Below are 18338 nucleotides of genomic sequence, written 5' to 3'. Positions count from 1 at the left end.
CCGTTCGGTCTGGATATTTCTCTGATGACTCAAGTGTGACGGCCAATCACAATTGGACCTCCACTAATTGAGTGCAGTGTACTGTCCTCTGCTGGTCAAAAAGGGAATTGCTAATCCAGGCTAGAGTATTTGTTGGCCCACAGCATCCCAGACATTTCAAAACGGATCATTATCCCTAGACATAATCCCCACATGCAGATACTAGCGTCACAGAAAATTAGCCACCTATAAACAGTTTGAAGAGTAACAAGCAGAGCTTGACATTAGTTTTCCAGTCACTGGCTGTTCAGCCGTTATACAGGTAGCCACAGTTTTGTTGTATTTTTCAGACGAATTTCCTTCACATATGCTCAGAAAATGTGATAGAGACGACTAGTATAATGAACATAATGTGTTAAATAAAACCACCTACAGTCGGCTACAGTACATCAGGCAAATAGAATCTGAATCTCTCTTGAACCTTAAGAGAACTCAGCATGTATGCTACCGAGTTACCTGCCAAAGTGACTACTGAGACAGATATTGTTACTAGCCATGACCAAGTTTAACCCATTTTTGGCCGGTTGGCAGGTGCCAATGTGAAGCCCTGGTAGCAAGCTGTGGAAAGTGAATGACCAGGGTTCCAAGTCACTTCAAGACAGACTGAAAATTCCAAGTGACTTTCCTGGCCATACAACAGAATTTCCATAATCTCCCATAAAAGAAAATGCCCAACATACTAATTTTTATTATCATTTTTTTGTACGGGGTAGGGGATGACAATTTGATGGCCAGTTTTCAAACTCCCATTTTCAGCCAACTCTTGACACATGCATTTACCAGGCAATCTAGTTGCCATTACACTATATACCATCAAAATTCCTCGATATTCCCAGACATTCAGTCGAACTCCACAACTGGGAAAAAAACATTTGTAAACCATGTTCTTAATGTTGTAGAACAAATTCAGTTCACGTAATTTGCTGCAGTGACATCAGATATCTGAAATGAATTTTTCCAGGAACAATTTTATTTTAAGTGAAACTTGGGACAAGTGGCTATTTTTACAGACACATGCTTGTCTTGGTTTAGTTGTTGTCAGAAGCTAAACCATTTCATGTTGGAATGCATAAATATAACATTAAGACGATCTGAAACTCCAGACTCCAGTCGGAGTGATGGTCAAGGTTTAATTATCCTTAAATACAGATACAGTGGTTATTAGTTGAAGAGTTACCAAGAGTTAATTACAGTCAACAGCTGGTCAGCAGAAACTAAGACACTCGTGTTGAGGATGATTAAAGAATGAGCAGAGACTTCAAGTCAGTAACAAATAAATGGCTTCTCACAACCATTTGGGTTTATTTTACTCCGAGCGTCTCCAAAGCAGATATACCGACCAGATGATTGGATGGTGTTTTCATTCAGTCCCCCTGGCAACCAGTCATTGCTTCCATCGTAAACAGGCAAAATAAAAACGAAACGAAACAAAAAAAGTGCACATTCTACGGTAGCAAACAGAAGAGCCGAGCAAACGCATGTATATAAATACACAAAAAGGGCCTCAACGCGGTTCTCATATAGAACCGGCGTTGGGGACCCACAGAGATCCAGAGTGGAGTGGAAAACGGGGGCAGGGAACCCGACCCGCGTTACAGGATGGGATGCGATGTGCGCACGCGTGCGTGTGTGTGTGTGTGGTGTCTAGCCCTCCAGAGATCCAGACGCCACGGCGTCCTGGTAGGAGGGGCCGCCCTCCTTCTGGTCGGGGAAGAGCTTGATGAGGTCGTCGATCCTCAGGATGGTGATGGCTGCCTCCGTGGCGAACTTCAGGCTCTTGGTCTTCACCATGGTGGGCTCGTACACGCCCGCCTGCTTGTTGTCGCGCGGCTTACCGTTCACCAGGTCCAGACCGATCCTGCGGGCGGAGGAGGAGGGGAAAGAGGGGAAGAGATGAGTACAGGAAAAGGACCGCACCCGTGCAAGTTACGATGACAGATGTGAAGATGTAGGGGTGTGTGTGTGCACACAAGGACGAAAGGGACAGATAAGTACTGCGCCCACGCACACACACATGGCCTCACCACTTTATGTTCTTGCACTCGGGGTACACACATACACGGGTTGGAAATAAGCACCCGTCCACCCGCCAGGGACGAGTAAATTTCAGGGCTGACGGGTACATTTTTCAACCCACCAGTCACTTTGACTGGTTAAAATGTCAAGTGACTGGTAGATTTTATAATCTACCTGCCACAGTGACTGTCAGAGGTGGAACTTTTTTTTCCCCCCCACCAAACACAGACACACAGACGGGCGCGTTAGTCCTCACCATTTGAGGTTCTTGCGTTCGGGGTTGACCTGGGCCTCGTTGTGGAAGGCGCGGAGCTTGGCCACCAGGTCAGTGGAGTCCTGAGCCGCGTTCACCGCCAACGTCTTGGGGATTACCAGCAGCGACCGCGCAAACTCCGCTATGGCCAACTGCTCCCGCGAGCCCTGGGAGGGACACACACACACACACACAGACAGACAGACAGACAAGTTAACATCTCTGTGCAAACACTACTATGGCAAAGGGTCCCTCGAGCCCTGGGACGGACAGAGAGACAAACAGAAGGTCAACATCTCTGCCAACTCCTCAATGGCCAACTATTTTGTCGGGCCCTGGGAGGGAGGGACACGGACACACACACACACACACTTAACATCTCTGCAAACTCTAATGGTCAACTACTTCTTCGGGCCCTGGTAGGGAGGCATAAGCACCACTAGTTAACATCTCTGCACCAATGCACACTTGTTTTATCCTGAGATGCAAGTATAAATAGTATTGTGTCAACAATAATCAATTCGGCAATGCAACGCGGGCATGAACAAGTCAATCCAATACGCCAAGTTCCAGAATCGATGCAGCAAATGTTTTAAGTTTCGATTACTTTCGTGGATTTTTCAGGAGCAAATAAATGTTAAATTAAATAAAAGCACTTCAAAGCATTGAAAACTGCTAGACGGATACAGAAAACAGCCAATAAAATGTTGCTCAGTATCTGACTACTTGTATTGCCTCATCATGACTGATAAAACATTTGCTTTGCTTTCAGTAGAAATGTAATGCATTGCAATGCATTATAGAATTGAATCGAATCCTCCCGAATCGTAATTTAATCGAATCGTGAGGGCAGTGCCAATGCACACCACTAATAAATAGCCCACTGTGATGAATGGTATATTCCTTCAATGTTTGCAATGCTCTCGATTGCACTTATTTGGAAACAAATTGGGCACCCCTGTTCTAGAGAGTACATGTTCAGTCCTCAGGCACATCAGAAACACCTGCGTGTGTGTTTCTGTGTTGAAAGCTTCAGACTGAGGTTGCTGTATCCCACGCGTATAACCACACACACAACAGTTAGTGAGGCGGCAATGTAAATGGGAAACACTGATACCTAGTGATGACATGCTTATCACACAAGGCTTGTAAATGTCATCTCTGAAGTGCATTCATTGAGTCACTTGACCGAGAACTGTACAACAGTCCTGGAATTTGGAACATCGTTTGAAGATTCTCATTCGTCTACATTCTGCTAGTCAAAGGAGCGAAGGTCTTCTCACTTTTCATCCAAGTGTCATTTCAGTTATCTACTGTCAAAATAGCAGCGCATTTTCTCAACCGTTTGGCTGTTAAGGGCCAAATATGACATCACTGCTGAAGTCCACTCACAATAACCATCTGTGTGTGTGTGGTGTGTGTGGTGTGTGTGTGTGTCTCCAGATAGCTGGACAGAACTGCCTTCATGCAAGTGATGAGACACCCCACCCAGTTGAGGTGGTCATATTAAAGGATTTATCCGGAGTTGGAACAAGTTTGCCTCATTTTTGCATGTTTGGGATGAAATACAGTCACTCTAGAGCAAAATCAAGGCAAAAGGATGCGTTTTGAGAAAGTTTGATAATATCACGTTAGCCATATCAGCTATGCAATATGAAAGATTGCGGGCATCGTTTTTCGGCGGTTACACAAATTTAAAAAACACAACATTTTAAAGTCTTGCACAGGTCAAAACAACGTCAAACGTACCTCATAATATGTTGAGGGTATCCACACATAAACCGAAGTGTCCAAAGCCCTTCATGTATTCTTGAAAGGTCTGCAGAATGTGTTTTGTGAAGCTACTACCTTGAGAATATCTAAATTACGGTCAAGCCAACTATTTGACACTTAAGTCCACCAAGTAGATTGCCGAGTGCGTCGCATCATCAGCTGTGGTTACTCGCTACGGAAATAATCATAGCTGATGATGCGACGCACTCGGCAATCTACTTGGTAGACTTTAGTGTCAAATAGTTGGTTTGACCGTAATTTAGATATTCTCAAGGTAGTAGCTTCACAAAACACATTCTGCAGACCTTTCAAGAATACATGAAGGGCGTTGGACACTTTGGTTTATGTGTGGATACCCTCAACATATTATGAGGTACGTTTGACGTTGTTTTGAGCTGTGCAAGACGTTAAAATGTTGTGTTTTTGAAATGTGTGTAACCGCCGAAAAACGATGCCCGCAATCTTTCATATTGCATAGCTGATATGGCTAACGAGGCTAACGTGATATTATCAAACTTTCTCAAAACGCATCCTTTTGCCTTGATTTTGCTCTAGAGTGACTGTATTTCATCCCAAACATGCAAAAATGAGGCAAACTTGTTCCAACTCCGGATAAATCCTTTAACCACATATGCAGGGGTAACAGTGAAAAAAAATCCTGAGCCTGAACTTTTCTCCCTGCTCTAACGACGACGACAAGATACTGCATAGTAACGTAACGTAGGCCTATTTTGACACATTATTCAAACATTCAATAGCCTGTGTATGACCATTATTCAAGCCTGATAGTAGAAGAAAACCCTGAATCTGTAACAATTTCTGAGATAAGAATAACCTAATGGCTAACTATAATCAATGATTTTATTTTTGCAAACTCTGTCAAGCCTGAAATCAGGCATGGAGCCTGAATACCATCACCCCTGCGTATGTGTTCAATGAGGTGTGTGTTTGTAACGCTCACCACCCACAGGAGTGTGTGTCCAACCAGCTCCTGGTGGTTTAGTTCTCCAGGTAGTGTGTGTGTGTGTGTGTGTGTGCGTGCGTGCATGCGCTCACCATGCTGGTGGCGTAGTTCTCCAGGTAGTGTGTGTGTGTGTGTGTGTGTGTGTGTGTGTGTGTGTGTGTGTGTGTGTGTGTGTGCGTGCGTGCATGCGCTCACCATGCTGGTGGCGTAGTTCTCCAGGTAGTGTGTGTGTGTGTGTGTGTGTGTGTGTGTGTGTGTGTGTGTGTGTGTGTGTGTGCGTGCCCTCACCATGCTGGTGGCGTAGTTCTCCAGGTAGATGGACAGCGCTGCCTCCACGGCGCCCCCTCCAGGCACCACTGACTTGGACTCCAGCACCCTCTTGACCACGCACAGCGCGTCGTGCAGGGACCGCTCCATCTCGTCACACATGAAGTCGTTGGCCCCGCGCAGGATGATGGACGCCGACGTGCGCGCCTTGGTGCTGATGACAAGAGGAGGACGAGGAGGACATATTTACCAAAAGATTCTTGCCTTATGAGTTCATGAAATGTCTGAAGTAACTATTTCTTTTTTTCCCACAAGTAATAGTTAAGTAGATGGGTTTATTCAGCAACAGTCCGGCTCTGGCTTATTTGTCAAGTTCTTCCCTTTTCAGCATGTGATAAGATTGCGAGTCTTATTGGCATGTGATAAGATTTCGAGTTCTGACTGATCCTGCCTGCATTTGTAGATAGAGATTTACATCTTTGGACATTCTACATTAAATGTTGAAGATAATGAATTTAACTACATTTGGAGCAGTGTGTGTGTGTGTGTGTGTGTGTGTGTGTGTGTGTGTGTGTGTGTGTGTGTGTGTGTGTGTGTGTGTGTGTGTGTGTGTGTGTGTGTGTGTGTGCGTGCAGACGGTTGAAGTTATGAGAGCGCATGTCCAGTCCTCAGACACGTCAGAAGCATCCGTGTGAGTGGAAGTTTCTGTGTTGAAGGCTTCAGACTGAGATTACTGTATCCCACGCGTATAACCACACACACAATAGTTAGTGAGGCGGCAATGTAAATGGGAAAATGAGTGCATTGGACAGAGTCCTTGCACTGGACTAACTGAGGGCACCAAAGACACTTCCAACCTTAAAAAAAAAAAACCTCTCAGTTGCAAAGACATTGTGACCACACTGGCTTCCACAGATTGCCGTGAAAAGGGGGGCGGGGTCCACTCTAGTGTTCTACCTCTATAGGAGCAGGACTGTGTGCATGTGCGTGTATGTCCGTGTGTGCGAGACTCACTTCTTGACAAGGATGAGTTCGTCGTCACACACGCGCTCCTGCACCACCTCCTCGGCCGCGCCCAGCATGGCCGCCTCGAACGTCTCCTCGCCCTCCAGGTTGGACAGGGACGAACACATGGTGGCTGGGAAGGGACAAAAGGCACCGTTTAAGGTACATTGTGCAGGAAATGGTCAAAAGAGGTACTGCAGCTAAGCTGCTCATTGAAACTGGGTTGCCTATTGCCAAATTTTATTTTTTCACGAATGTTTACTAAGTAATAAACTAATATTTTCTAGTATGGTCCAAGTACAGTCATTGTTGCTGCTGAAAATGTGGAAATTCTGGAAATTCAAAATGGCGGACCATTGAGAAGACCCCCCTTTTTATTCAATACTTAGAATTTGATGGTGGTGGTAAGTAGAGGTGCACCGAAAATTCGGCCGCAGAAAATATTCGTCCGAAAACGCAAAAAAAGACACTTTCGGTTTTCGGCCGAAAGCCAACTGAGTGGCCGAATCGGAGGCCGCATAGAAAATGAATTGAAAATTGGCATTAATTAAACTAATTTCAGTTCTACTCTAACATTTGAAGACTACAGATACACATTTATTTTCTTTCAAAAACATGTCAAAACATTTATTCTAAACCGTAAATTTAAGCAATATTTAAAAATAGTGAAAAACCTAACTTCTGATAACTTTTGACTGAATTGTAATATTCGGCTTCGGTATTCGGCCAAGTGGTTCATTATGTTTCGGTTTCGGCCACAAATTTTCATTTCGGTGCACCTCTAAGAAAAAGTTAATATTAGTGAACGGGTAGCATGAATTCTGGAAATTAACAACAAAAAATCTTACACAGTTAACCTTTACAGAACACAACTCCCAGTCACACACATTCATCTGCAAGGCTCTAAACTAACACCAGCCAACCGGCCAAATGACATCAGGTGATTCAGAGCTGATTGGAAACCTCAAACTTGGGGATGTTTTTTGTGTACTACTTTCAAAACCCAAAGAATGACAACTTTACCATTGTTGGCATGATGTACTGTCAGTACATATAGAGGTAGCAGAGGAGGGCTGCGCACCCCTTCAGATCGTGACAGAGTTGCTCTTTCCTGTTAGCATAGCCACACATCTGGAGGGGGAGCAGATGCGCGGTACTAAAACAGGACGTGAAGGACAGTTATCCACCCACTGGCCACTTCTCAATGTCAAGTGGTTGTAGCTCAAAATGTGTAATTTACACTAACATCAACCAAGAGCAAAACTTTTCTACGTTCCACCCCTGTGCCATTGTCTATAAACGGCATGTTTAAACGGTTGTCATTTGGCACACATTTACCGTTTTAAGATAAAATAAAACAAGTGTAAAGAAATCCTGCACATTGCCCATTCCATCAACAAACTTTAATAAAACGTTTCGGTTATCCGACCTCTTCAGGTTGAGATGTTACCTGAAGAAGGTCAGATGACCAAAATGTTGCATTTAAGTTTGTTTTGTGGAATGGACAGTGTGTCGCATTTCTTTACACATAAATGACAACCCCACTGGGATAATATCCTAAACACCTGCCCAACTACAGGTGTGCAAAAGCGTTTTCTTGAACTGAAAGATAAAATAAAATATCTGGAACTACACAACATTAAAAAACACTCAGCTGGGCTTCTCCTTCCCCACCAACCTCTTGCCCATCGTCATACCCATGAAATGTACATGGTGTGTGCGTGTGTGTGTAAATAGGGGTTACTGTGACCGTCCCCTCACCTCCGGTGGCCTTGGCGATGCGTTTGAGGTCCCTCTTCAGCACCCTGCGTACGGCCATGGCCCCCACGTCCTCGAAGTACTTGAGGCACATGTCATCGATGCCGCCCGTGGTCAGCAGGACGTTGGCCCCCGCCGCCAGGATCTTCTGGATGCGCTCCTTGGTGATGTCAGACTCCCTGCAAGAGGGCAAAGGTCATAGGTCAAAGGCTAAACTCCAGGGAATCACGTACCACAACAGTTCGAACATTCACCATTTCCCAATGTCAAGTGCTCTGGCCTTGGTAGTGCGTGAAACGCCTAGTGATTGGATTAGGGATGCACCGATACCGACACTGGTATCGATATCGGCTTCCAATCCTGCTCATTATACTCGTACTCGTACTCTTCAAGCACTTGCCGATACCAGCTATGAGTACTACTATTACTCAAAACAATGCAAAATCTTGTCATGTTCTGTGGACTTGAAATCAGCATGGAAAAAAGTGCCACCTCATACATTTACTAACATTTGAATCTAAATGGAAATGGACAATAAAATATCACAGGTGGAAAAAAACAAGGCCATGTATAATTTCATTGTATTTTGGTGGTAAAAGGTATCGGTACTCGGTATCGGCAAGTACACACATTAATGTACTCGTACTTGTATCGGTTTTCAAAAAAGTGGTATCCGTGCACCCCTATTGGATACTCTTTTGTGAACACCGCGGAGTGCATGTCCAGTCCTCAGACACGTCAGAAGCATCCGTGCGAGTGGAAGTTTCTGTGTTGAAGGCATCAGACTGAGGTTACTGTATCCCACGCGTATAACCACACACACAACAGTTAGTGAGGCGGCAATGTAAATGGGAAAATGAGTGCATTGGACAGAGTCCTTGCACTGGCCTAACTGAGGGCACCACCAAGGACACTTCCAACCTTAGAGACAAAACCTCATGCTGCAAAACATAAAAAATAAAAATCTCTCAGGTGCTAAGACATCGTGAACCACTGGTATGTACACCTCACAAAAATACGAGAAGGTCTTCCTAAAATCAACTATATCCATTATCCTGTTCTCCCTTGAGCGTGTTGTGGCCTCATGATAACATCTGAAGAGCAATGCAGAAAAGTCCCCCAAAAGTTGCTGTGGCCAGGCCTGACAGCGGGGAGACTTGTTTGGGAACGGGATGGCTGAAATAATGGAACCTACCCTGTGTGTGTGTGTGTGTGTGTGTGTGCACGCGCCTTACCTCTGCCTGATCTGGTCGAGTTTGTCTGGGTCGCTGATGACCACCTGCACCCCCAGCTTCATCTTGGTCTTCTGCAGGCTGAAGTCCAGGCAGGCGATCTTGGCATTGGTCACACGCTTGGCCATACCTGAAACACATACACACTTAAATTTTGGAGTCCATACATCAATGAGGACCCAATTAAACGTCCTTGAGTGTTTTGAAAGGCCCTATATCAAACAAAAGTATTATTAGTTAAATTTTGGGACTTTTAATACCTTTATTCAGATAGGACAGTGTGAGAGCAGACGGGAAACAAAAGAGAGAGAAAGATGGAACGGGGCTGGGGAAATAATTAAGGTAACCTGGGGCCCCATGCATATGACCAGGTGCATAAGCCCCCAGCCATTGTACTCCCTGAAAAACATCTCTTCAATTGAGTAAAATCAGACATGTTAGCCATGATAGAAATACATTTTACATGTAGAAATCTCTTCCAACACAGGATGTCATCAAGTCATATGCATGAACTATCTCCAAAGACAATATTCTAATTTCTAGCTCACTGACGGATTCAACTCCTGCAATTACACTCAAGAGTTGTAATCTTGTCCAGTCCTAAGGCTCCTCAGAAGCACCCGTGTGGCTGTTTCTGTATTGAAAGCTTCAGACTGAGGTTACTGTATCCCACGCGTATAACCACACACACAACAGTTAGTGAGGCGGCAATGTAAATGGGAAACACTGCTACCTGGTGACGACATGATAGATAATGCTTCTGCTTCTAAAGCACTAATAATTTATAAATACACCAATATATAAATACTCCCCCGAGTGGGAATTGCAAAGACCTTTGTGATTAAAAAATAAGTAATTGAATATGCATAAATGAAAATGTTGGTAGGCTACTCGTGCGAGTGATTATTATTGGCTGTATGCACGCGCCAGTTACCAGTGGCAACATGGACGCTCACTCCCAGTCAGCCGAGCAGGAATGCCGAGTCAACTTGCTTTCTTAATAAGCGGCAAATACAGTTGTCAGTGAACGCGTGGTCTTTTGTTGTAGGCCTAGTGTAGGCCATGTTTTAGCATGCCTTCGGTGCTGTCTTAAATGTTGAACATAAAATGACGAAGTTTGTCACTGCATTGCTCGCCAAGGATTACATTTCCAGCAAGGGGTAGCAAGGAGCATAATATGGATTAAAGAAGACGCACACGCTACGTGGAGTTGCCTAAGGTAGGGGCGAAGAGGTTTCCTGTTACTACTTTGTCCGCTGTGACATTTCATGTCCTTCACGTAGGTTCTTAATTCTTGTCACTTTTACTGTAGCCTACAGTTGTAACTATGCGCGTGCAACCTTTCCTGATTTTATATTGACCGCATGGACATCAGGGGAAATGACATTCTCTTGGAGGGCCGAACAGGCTACTGTTCTTCGGGGTGAACTTATAGCCCATCCTTCTTAACGACAAGGAGTGGCATCTTCACCGGCTCGCGGGGATTTATTTGCACTAACAGTAACGTAACAAATGCGTCCATAGCCGCGCTGACTGCATCCAAACCGTATTCGTTAGTTTTCGCCTTTCTTATCCTCTCACGCCCCTCCCATGCATTTGATCACAGCACCCAACATCTCTGGTCTAACCGAAAGAAACATAAGGTGCGCTGTCACATGTATGCGTGTGTTTATACTTACTATGCGTGCATAACTAAATTAGGCTACAGCAAATTGCCTCATCCTAGTTGCCTATCCTGGCTATTTATCACGTGCTATTTTGAGTATGAAGGAGGCCACATAGAAAATATTGCTTGCGCACAGGTTCTGTTGTTATTACAGTGGTCTCGGGCTTCGGACGGGTTCGGACACAAACATTTTAATTAGTCTCGGGCTCGGGTCGGAGTTGATCACTTTTCTGTCGGCTGAGGGCCGGGCTCGGACAGAAAAAACCGGCCCGAGCCACGCTCTAGTGGCCACACATCCACTCCTCTGAACTTCAACGTTTTGCTAATTAACCATACCATGCCATGCTCATGGGGACCCAAGCTAGGATCTGACCTGGATCATTTTCCAACCCTACCTAGTCTTTCTCTCCCACTCGTTTCGACTCCACTCTTCTCTCCACCACCCTACCAGAAAAAAGCCTTAAAAACAAATACACTTCAAAGAAAGAAGTGAGGAAATGGTTGCGCACCTTGTGAGCCGACGGTGCAGTTGAGTGCGTATCCGTTGACCAGGAAGCTCTCCTTCTGACTGCGGCCGTGGGCCTTCAGCACGTTGACCGAGTTGATGGGGTAGCGCGCCACGCCCTTGCCGTCCACAAACTTCACTGCCAGCGCCGCATCCACCACCATGTTGGCGAAGAAGTCTGCATCACTGAGGGCGCCGACAGTCAAGGAAGCACAGGCACAAAGGGAAACTGGACGGCTGTGACGCGCCTTTAGATGCTAATTTGGCAGCATAGATACTAACACTAGATGCAGTGTTAAGCATTTTGGCAAAGGGACACTGTGAGATTTTTAGTTGTTTATTTCCAAAACTCATGCTGCCAATTCACTAATATTACCTTTTTCATGAATACTTACCACCAGCATCGAATTCTAAGTATTCATTATGACTGGAAAAATTGCACTTTTCATACATCAAAAGGGGGATCTTCTCCATGGTCCGCCATTTTGAATTTCCAAAAATAGCCATTTTAGCTGCAGAGATGGCTGTACTTGGACCATACTAGAAAATATTTGTTTATTACTTAGTAAACTTTCATGTAAAGATCAAATTTGGCAATAGGCAGCTCAGTTTCAATGAGCAGCATCGTTGCAGTACCTTTTTTGACCATTTCCTGCACAGTGTCCCTTTAAGGATGGTTTGTGTGTTCTACTTTCTAAACTCAAAGAATGAAGACTTTGCCATTGTTGGCATGATGTACTGTCAGTACATATAGAGGTAGCAGAGGAGGGCTGCGCACCCCTTCAGATCGTGACAGAGTTGCTCTTACCTGTTAGCATAGCCACACACCTGGAGGAGGAGCAGAGGCGCGGTACTAAAACAGGATGTGAAGGACAGTTACCCACCTATAGTGAGCTCACGGACCCAAAGACTAGATGTAGAAGCCTGCAGTTCAAGCTCACACAGACACTTTAGTCAAAATGTGCGGCCCTGATTACATTCTATCCACCGCGGAGTGATTAGTAGGTGTGAAGAGTCTCCGGGGAGGATGTCAGCCTAGAGATCCTCCCCCTTACCGACACTTAGAATGCCAGTAGGACGCATCTCATCCAATCAGATATCGCAAAATATATTGACCGGATCCAACTATTGTATAATTGGCTAATAAAGCAATGAATGCACTCTTTGAATTCGGCAGCATACTGCCAACAGCAAGCTAGCCCAGGAATAATAGCCAACACATCTGTCCACATTAAAAATTACCCGTTAAATAAAATACATGATTTAAAAATTAAGGCCCTGAAGTAGTTGGACAAAGTTCACCGATTGAAAGGATACACTCCGATGATCTTGGAAGACATGGAGGTCTTGGCAGCGTTGATCAGACACTCCCTTCCCAGGTCATCTGTGCCGATGGTCAGGTTCTCGTTGATGTAGCGCACAGCCTCCCTATGGACAGAGAACAGGCAAAAGAAGAATTTGGTCAAATAAAGAACGCCTTCAGAGGCATTCTACCATGAAAGTGTGTGTGTGTGTGTGTGTTTGTTTATATCTATGGCCAATTAAGCAGCTCTGGCTATTTCATGACCAGCACAGGTAACACAATTCACTTAAAAATCAACAATGACATAAATAAATAAATAAATGCATTAAATAACATCACATCAATACATTTAAACAGTTGAAAAACCTTTGAAGGGGTGTGTATGTGTGTGTGTGTGTGTGTGTGTGTGTTTGAGCTAGGTGGTCCTTACTTGCAGGCTAGCCGGTAGCCGCTGATGATGGAGGTGGGGTGGATCTTCTGCTTCACCAGCTCATCTGCATTCTTCAGAAGCTCAGCAGCAATGATCACCTGCACACATACAGCACACAGTTGCAAAATATGTCACACTGTCCCCACCGCCCAATCTAAATAACTAGACGACATCCTAGAAGGCATGACGTTGGTTTCTGTACAGTCAGTACATATAGAGGTGGCAGGGGAGGGCTGCACACCCCTTCAGATCGTGACAGAGTTGCTCTTTCCTGTTAGCATAGCCACACATCTGGAGGGGGAGCAGATGCACGGTACTAAAACAGGAAGTCACTGGACAAACACCAGGCCAAACAATTATAAGAGAGGGTTTCATTGTTTGAGAAGGATCACTCCCATTGGCCTCTATCGTACCATCAAAACATGCAGTTCAACCTAGATGGTGACTGCAGGCAAGTGATGAACAGGAAACCTGAATGGGAGTCAATTTTGCTAAATGCTTAATGCAATTTTCAGTCATCAAATACAAATTTCCAGTGAACGCATTTGCTGAATCTCAAATGTTGCACTTGTGCACTTCAGTGGTCATGTTTCAGTGCATATGATGTATTGTTACGCGCTGAAACATAGTGCCCGAAGTGCACAAGTGCGCCATTTGAGCTCCAGCAATTGACTCCTATGTGTCTTACAGGCTAGCCTTCCCATCCCATGTTAACCCTGGGTGTGCCTCGTAGGCTAGCCATCCCACCCCATGTTAACCCTTGGTGCGCCTGGTACGTACCACAGAGGTGGTGCCGTCCCCGACCTCCTTGTCCTGCAGCTCGGCCAGCTCGCACAGCACCTTGGCAGCCGGGTGCTCCACCTCCAGCAGCTTCAGGATGGTGGCTCCGTCATTGGTGATGGTCACATCCTAACATGACATCACACACAAAAATGTGAAATTATGGGATGGTGGCTCTGTCAGTCGGTGCCTTCACCAGCTCGGGATCTCTCGAGACAGCTGACGACACTGCTCACATGACAATCGAGTTCTGGAGTTTGGCACATGAACGCCACAGATCCCGGAACAATCGGGATTCATGCGTGTTTTGTTTTGGTTCTCTTTTCTTTTTTTTCACCTCACCTTGAGCCTCCACACAAACGACATATCATTTTAGCTTAAGTAGGCTAAATCAAACAGTCAGAGACCAGCATTACTGACATATGTACATCTGCAATTGAATGACATCAACTGGTGTTGTTGATAGTGATTACAAGATGATATTTTAGGCCACACCAATTTAATTTGTTGGTTCTCGGATTTTTTCAGGAAAAAGTTGAAGCGAGAGGGCGAAAAAAAAAAAAAAAAAAATTAGTCGTGTGGTTATACCACCTGTATATCAGCCTCACATGGACCTCCAAAGGAAGGTGCAAGACAGGCAAACACCTGGACACGGAGAAGGACAGTGTAGAAGGGAATTAAGGCAGCCAAATAGACCAGGCACAAAATTAGCTCACAGGGCAATTATTATATTAATCTGGTTTGAATAAACTGAGATGATTCAACAGTTGAACAGTTGTTTTTTTCTTTTTTAAAACTGCTATCCCACTCCACTAATTCCACTAAGAGCAATACTGTGTTTCACCGCTGCTACTGCTAACCCACAGGGGCTTCAACTTGCCATTGCATGTTTGTCTGTAAATGTTTGAATGTAACACGTTTCCTGATTCGCTAGTCGTAATCGGCATGTTGAAAGGAGTGGTTTTATTGGTTCTCTACGTCACATGAACTCCAACTACTAAAGAGACACCTCCCCGTTCATGAAAACATGCAGTCTTGGTTTTTTTTAGCGATTTCCTTTTTTGGGGTATTGAAACTGATTTTTTTTTTTTTTCCATTTTGTTACAAAATACAAGAGGCGAATCCGAGAACCAACAAATTAAATTGGTGTGGCCTTAGCATTTATGATACTGTTTACATGCTAGTTCCATGCATGGGCGCCATACTGATGATGCGCGTGTCGTCATACAAAACACAAGCTCGGGAACTCGTTGTTCTATACTTCCGCCAGAGATCAACCTCGATAATTATCGATCTGACATTGCGTCACCAGATCTTCACGCCCACTTTCCCCAGGTTTTAGGTCGGCTTTCTTGGGATTCTCGAGTTTTTGAACGAGCCAAGTGTAACAGTGATGTTGCAACATGACATAGGATGCACACACACATGGTTCACAAAAATGCAAGCTTCAGGATAGTGGCTCAGTCGTTGGTGATGGTGACCTCCCAGCATAACGAACAACGCACGTGCACGCACGCACACACGCACGCACACACCCACCCACCCACCAGTACCAACAACAGGGTTCACAAAAAAGTAAGTGTATTAGACTTTCAGTAAAATGTAAAAGGGAGTGAATTGGTGTACGCACAGATCTACTAGATCAGGTTTCTACTACATATGCTTAGACTTGTATGCATGCATGCAAGCCATGCAGTGGTGTTACATGGGTGACTGTCTGCTCTGCAATGCCCATATATGGTTAAAATAAGATACTGTATGTTACGGTCTCACACTCTCCTATTTGGAGAATCAGTTGCGCTGATGCTTAAGAGGAATACAAAGTTGTTAACAGTAAAAGAAAAAAAAGAAAAGAAAAAAAACCTGAAGCCCATTATACCGCTGAAATTGTCAGGCCCAGGGGGTTTATTTCGAAAGCAGCACAGTGCATTGCCTCCAGCTCAAAGCCCCAGGACTGGACTTAATTTATCCCACGCGTATAACCACACAAACAATGACAAGCGAGGTGGCAGTGTAAATGGGACAGGAAAAATATGAGTTTCATTCATATGTACAAAGTATAACCCGACATTCACCAAAATGTCATGAAAACTGTCATGAAAGTTATGCAATGTGAATAATCAAGATAAGAAAGTCACTACAACTACATCATATAAAAGGAGTGACTCTTACTCCGATGTCATCGACCAGCATCTTGTCCAGGCCGACTGGTCCCAAGGAGCTCTTCACGATGTTGGCGATGGACGATGCGGCCATAACTGAGCAATAACAAAAACACACACACAATCATCATCATCATAAGGGGCAACAACAGACATTGAGTGAAATCCACAAGCCTATGCAAGCTATTGTTCTGTCGGGCATTTGGTTAGACGACCAAAATCATCCTCCTAATGTTGACAGTTGACAATTCACTATGCCCTGCCTGCGAGGTCACTCATTCACTGGAGACGATATGAATGGTACCATAGCAGGGCGTAGTGATCAATAATGATTGCAGCGTTGATGGAAATACGCTTAACACGGGATGCATGGCTCGTGCACCATCAATTTCACATGCGCCCTAATATCAAAATAATTATTATCCATCCATAACTTCAGCTGGCATTACGATAGCTTATGTTAGCATAGCATTGTCTGCGTACCGTTATAATGGCAACTTCCAACTCATTTAGCCAACAGGGTGACAGCGCAGTAGTGCTTTAGATGACACCTTACTTCTGCCAGTGTGCATTCCAACATACAGTGCACCGGGGCCTACCAAAAGCGCAAAAGACGGTTTCATAAATGGATAGATTTAAATTGATGACTGCAAGTCATTACCACACGTGCGACGTTAGCCGGATAGCTAGCTAGCCTCGGCGGCACCATGACTTAATAATTTGCTCCCACCCGTGCATGGCTTTGTACATCAGTTCAGGTGCTTTTACGGTGAAAATGGACATTGTCCTTACCATTTTGAGTCCTCACAGAGTCGCCGGTCGTTCTCTGACCGAGCACGTTTAGTGGACCATCTAGCATCGACATCTTGAGCCACCACCTACAAGCCGAGAAGAAAGGAAACGTGGAATTGCATTCTGGGTAAACCGGTTAGACGCACAGATTTGTGGGGCGTCTCCAGAGTCAACCAGAATGTTCCAGATGGATGCTACTGCGATTGGACTGTCTGCGAACAAAAGCTGCGTCGATTTAAGACAGTACAAATTTTTCAATATGCTCAAAATATATTAGTCAGTTTTCAACGTGCACTATGTCAAGAGACACATTATGCGTGTACTTTAAGCTCATCAGGGTTCCATCATGCCCATGTAAACTACAAGTCCCATAAAGCCCACGTAATGGCCACCGTGCCGAGTTTTGTGGAAGCAGATGTGTGCCATCTGCTGGACAACTGCGTTAATGATGCTCCAAGCCACGCAGCTTGGTCCACAGACCGGTTAGTCTAGAACTAGGTCTGTGGCTTGGTCAATCAAGGTGTGGATGGAGGACCACCAGATCAATACACTGTCATGGCCATTGGCCAGCCCAATCTCAAGTCCCATGGAAATCCCCTGAACTGTGTTAAAAAAGAAGAGAGGTGGTCAGTCACAAGCCATCAAACAAAGCTCAGCAACTTGAATCTTTACACTGGGGTGTAGAATTAAATCATTCAAGAACCATGTGGTGGAGAGCATGCCATGATGCATGACAGCTGTGATTAAAATCCAGGGTTAGCTACTCTACCAAATATTGATTTCTGAACTCTTCCTGAGTTAGAACATTACTATTATGTTGTTTTAAAATGAATATATTCTTGTTTTCTTTGGATGGTTTGAGGTCTAAAAACATTGCATTGTTTTTTCTTTTGACCATTTGTAACTTTCTGCAAATAAATTCCCCAAATGACAATATTTTCATTCGAAATTTGGAGGAAATGTTGTCAGTAGTAGGCCTATACAGAATGAATCAACAATGTTCATTTTACTGAAACACATGCTAAATAGCAGTAGGACCAGAAAGACTTAATTTCGAGCCGAGGTGGTCTCTCAATTTTTGCCACAGCTGTACATGTTGGCAATGTGTAATTTGCCTTGCTTTAAGTATAAATATGTGTACTATATGCACATTTTCAGTGCATTTGTGAATAAATATTGAATTTGGGCCGTGACTTCATCCCAGATTTTGGTTTTGGCCAGCTGTAAATTTGAGTTTGATACCCTTGCATTAAGGGGACATAAGTTCTCGGTTTATCAATTAATTATCACAACTTACAATTTTCCACCCAAATCACAGGTTAATGTGACCCTGTAATGGTGATCTTTCTTTCAACTTCAAGAATAATTTACACCACATTAGTAGATTAAGATA

The 18338-nt window shown here is 44.4% G+C and overlaps 1 protein-coding gene and 3 non-coding genes across 4 annotated transcripts; all 4 read right to left on the bottom strand.

Moving 5' to 3' along the window:
- Positions 1 to 1302: 1302 nt before the first annotated feature.
- On the bottom strand, positions 1303 to 17065 carry tcp1 (t-complex 1). The gene is made up of 12 exons (XM_063223224.1): positions 16946 to 17065; positions 16164 to 16249; positions 13992 to 14120; positions 13212 to 13309; positions 12796 to 12906; positions 11483 to 11664; positions 9311 to 9437; positions 8079 to 8254; positions 6327 to 6450; positions 5334 to 5526; positions 2312 to 2475; positions 1303 to 1897 (listed from the first exon to the last, which is right to left on the bottom strand). The coding sequence occupies exons 1-12, from the start codon at positions 17016 to 17018 to the stop codon at positions 1684 to 1686; spliced, it is 1677 nt and encodes a 558-aa protein (XP_063079294.1). The 5' UTR covers positions 17019 to 17065; the 3' UTR covers positions 1303 to 1683.
- On the bottom strand, positions 7348 to 7486 carry LOC134469569 (small nucleolar RNA SNORA29). The gene has a single exon (XR_010039035.1). It is a non-coding gene; the product is annotated as a small nucleolar RNA SNORA29 (small nucleolar RNA).
- Positions 12206 to 12344, bottom strand: LOC134469570 (small nucleolar RNA SNORA29). The gene has a single exon (XR_010039036.1). It is a non-coding gene; the product is annotated as a small nucleolar RNA SNORA29 (small nucleolar RNA).
- LOC134469568 (small nucleolar RNA SNORA29) lies at positions 13402 to 13540 on the bottom strand. Its single transcript, XR_010039034.1, has one exon. It is a non-coding gene; the product is annotated as a small nucleolar RNA SNORA29 (small nucleolar RNA).
- Positions 17066 to 18338: the final 1273 nt, after the last annotated feature.

Source organism: Engraulis encrasicolus, chromosome 18 (assembly GCF_034702125.1).
Source record: "Engraulis encrasicolus isolate BLACKSEA-1 chromosome 18, IST_EnEncr_1.0, whole genome shotgun sequence".
NCBI classification, from domain to species: domain Eukaryota; kingdom Metazoa; phylum Chordata; class Actinopteri; order Clupeiformes; family Engraulidae; genus Engraulis; species Engraulis encrasicolus.
The sequence above is the reverse complement of the archived record's forward strand: the minus strand, read 5'-3'. Positions and strand labels throughout refer to the sequence as shown.